Below are 3,056 nucleotides of genomic sequence, written 5' to 3'. Positions count from 1 at the left end.
AGTGAGAGAGAGGTGACAGTGGCCTCTGGTGGTTAAGAAGTTAACTTGTGGCAGATCACTCTCAGTTTGGTGGATAACAGAATATCATTACCAGATCATTATCATATCATTACCAGAATGTCAAATTCATGACTGACGGCAGAACATACTGAATTTGTCTTTAGGTGGAAGGATCCAAAACCAACTCACTACTGTAAACAAACATGCTTGGAACAATTTGCGGAATAATATTTTTCATTGCCTATTCGCCGAATACTGAAGGCCAAAGTAAGTAAAAGTTTTCATATAAATTGTACAACTTTGAACTAATGATGTTTTAAAATGTGACTTATTAATTATATTTTTTCTGATATACATAATACTGCTAAAGCTTGAGTATTTTTTTTTTTTTTTTTTTTTTTTTTTTTTTATGTTTATAGCAGAGCTAAAGACAAAAGGATTACTTTAAAAATCTTTTCTAGATGATATGTAACAGATCTTTTAAATTCTGAAATCTTTAGGTTATCATGAATTTGGCTTGATTGAATCATGCAGTGGATCAGCTGGTGCTAATGAAGTTCTCTTCGCTTATGAAACTGAAGTGGCTGCATACATGGATTTATTAGAGGCAAAAATAGTTATCACAGAACCTGATATTGTATATAGTATTCTTGACTTTGATAAATTAATCCAACAAGATATTGACTCCGCTCTTACTGGATTAACATCTTTGTGCAAAGATATTTATTTCAGGACCCTCTCTCTTAATATATCTGAACCTGTTGGTGAGTTGACTTTTTTTTTTTTTTTTTACTTCAGTTACCATCTAAAGACAATAGGGATTAAACAATTAACTTTGTCAATTTAATAAGACGGGTCTGAAATGGTATAGCTACATTACAAATACTGAGATTGAGGATTAAATTATAAAAAAATAAATAAATTAATTACATATCTTTCAGAACCTCCCTGGACCTCAATTTACACCAGGAATGATGTGAAATTACACGTCAGTAACACTCTGATTTGCCTTGTTTCTGGATTCTACCCTCCACCGGTCAGAGTCTCATGGACTAAGAACAATGTGAATGTGACAGATGAATCAGCAGTCAGCAGATATTACCCAAACAATGATATGACACTGAATGTATTTTCTCGACTGAGTTTCATTCCAGAGGAAGGAGACTTTTACAGCTGTTCTGTGGAGCACAAAGCCCTACAACAACCTCAAACCAGAACATGGGGTGGGTATTTATTATTCACATCTAATTCCTTTTAGAAACACATGATGAATTTAATTAATTTTTATGAATTTAATTTTTGTTTCTGTGCAGATGTAGAGATAAAGGGGCCCAGCATCGGTCCATCAGTGCTCTGTGGAGTTGGTCTGGCTCTTGGGCTGCTGGGTTTGGCCATTGGAGCATTTTTTATTGCCAAAGAGAAAAGATGGATATAGTTACTGATGCATTAACAGTGCCATATTTGTTGTTAGTTGTGTTGTTGTGCACAGATCCCCTGCAAATTTGCATTGCAAAATATATGACACAAATACTTTATCTTCCACTTGTTTTGATCATAAACGGATGCTTAGTTTAAGTAAAAATATATTACTACTCATCTTTCAGTAATACTTTTTGCTTTGTGTGTGTTTGTGAATTGAAAATAATGTCATTAAATGTATTGATTAATACTGTATGATCAGCTGATATATTTATTTCTTTTGATCTTTCATTGATACTATCACAAGACAGACCATTCTTCAGTATGCAAATAGTCAGCCTGGATTTACACGGTTACGTTCAGTTCAGTTCCGCTTCTGTCATGTCTGTATTAGTTCTCATTTGTTTATGGCTACTCATTTGTTAATTACGTTTAGGTGACTAGAGCTGGGAAATCTTCAAAACCAAGACCAAAATATATAAGTGTGATTGTATATAGGCTGCTGTTCTGTTTTGTTTTCTGCCTGTCCTGGTTATGTTATTATGTCATATTTTGTTTAATGTTGTATATAACTTTTGTCCTTGTTAGGTGTTGTGGTATGGTTTATGGGATGCTGATACATTTCTTAAGTGCTGCTTTTCTTGGCCAGGGATCATTTAAAAAAGAGACAGTTTCAATATGATTTCCCTTGGTTAAATAAATGAAATAATAAATAATAATAAAAATGTAAATCACTGATGAAACATAAAAAGAGTGTAGACTAGGTGCTATTAATTAACACTTAACAGTAAGTTTGGCTGGTCATTAAAGTTTTCATTTCAATAAATTTCATTATAGTAGACCTATTGTAGAAATTTTACAAATGTATATTTTTTTTAATGTCTTTAAAAAAAAAAATGAAATAAACATTAAAGGGTTAGTTCACCCAAAAATGAAAATGATGTCATTAATTACTCACCCTCATGTCATTCCACACATGTAAGACCTTTATTTATCTTCAGAACACGAATTAAGATATTTTTGATAAAATCCGATGGCTCAGTGAGGCCTCCATTGCCAGCAATAACACTCCCTTTTTCAGTGGCGCCGCTAGCGTTTTTGGGCCCTATGAAAGAATATGAGGTTGGGCCCCCTACCGCGCCCATTCCAAAATCTTTGTCTGCAATTTAATAATAATGACCTATTAATTTTGCTATTGCTTTTGACCACTAGGTATCAGTATTTAGTCAGAGACCCCTGGCTGTAGCTAGCACTAGCAGATTATTCATTAGTAGCAAATGTTAATGTAATAGAAAAATACAGTACAGTAATCAAATATCCATGTTCATACATTCTTAAATGACAAAACCAATTGTTTAGTCAAAAATTCAAGAAGGTCCATATTTTAAAGCTCTTTCTAACTTTTACTCAGCCTTAAAATAACAGTTCTTGCAATTGTTAACTATAGCATACAACAGTGGTGTAGTCTAGTTTTTTGTAGTGAGTATACTGTGATCCCCCCCTCCCCCCACCCTAGTCTCATACTCACCCGTCCCAGAGCGAAACCCCATAAGCACCTGCACGGCCACACTAATGCATATAGTATGCAACTGATCTAGGCTACATGTAATTGAGAGCATTCCAAAAGACAAACGGTA

The 3,056-nt window shown here is 33.9% G+C and overlaps 1 protein-coding gene across 1 annotated transcript; it reads left to right on the top strand.

Annotated features, from left to right (window-relative positions):
- The first annotated feature begins 203 nt into the window (after window positions 1-203).
- Window positions 204-1,435, top strand: LOC137027187 (H-2 class II histocompatibility antigen, A-Q alpha chain-like). Its single transcript, XM_067395101.1, has 4 exons — window positions 204-267; window positions 501-764; window positions 942-1,223; window positions 1,314-1,435. The coding sequence occupies exons 1-4, from the start codon at window positions 204-206 to the stop codon at window positions 1,433-1,435; spliced, it is 732 nt and encodes a 243-aa protein (XP_067251202.1).
- The last annotated feature ends 1,621 nt before the right edge of the window (window positions 1,436-3,056 follow it).

This window comes from Chanodichthys erythropterus, chromosome 9 (assembly GCF_024489055.1).
Source record: "Chanodichthys erythropterus isolate Z2021 chromosome 9, ASM2448905v1, whole genome shotgun sequence".
NCBI lineage: Eukaryota > Metazoa > Chordata > Actinopteri > Cypriniformes > Xenocyprididae > Chanodichthys > Chanodichthys erythropterus.
This window is presented reverse-complemented; position numbering and strand designations above follow the sequence as displayed.

Coding starts and splice junctions, on each gene's coding strand:
- LOC137027187 (XM_067395101.1), top strand. CDS start 204: ATGCTTGGAACAATTTGCGGAATAATATTTTTCATTGCCTATTCGCCG. Junction 268..500: donor GCCGAATACTGAAGGCCAAA/GTAAGTAAAAGT, acceptor TGAAATCTTTAG/GTTATCATGAATTTGGCTTG. Junction 1,224..1,313: donor ACCTCAAACCAGAACATGGG/GTGGGTATTTAT, acceptor GTTTCTGTGCAG/ATGTAGAGATAAAGGGGCCC.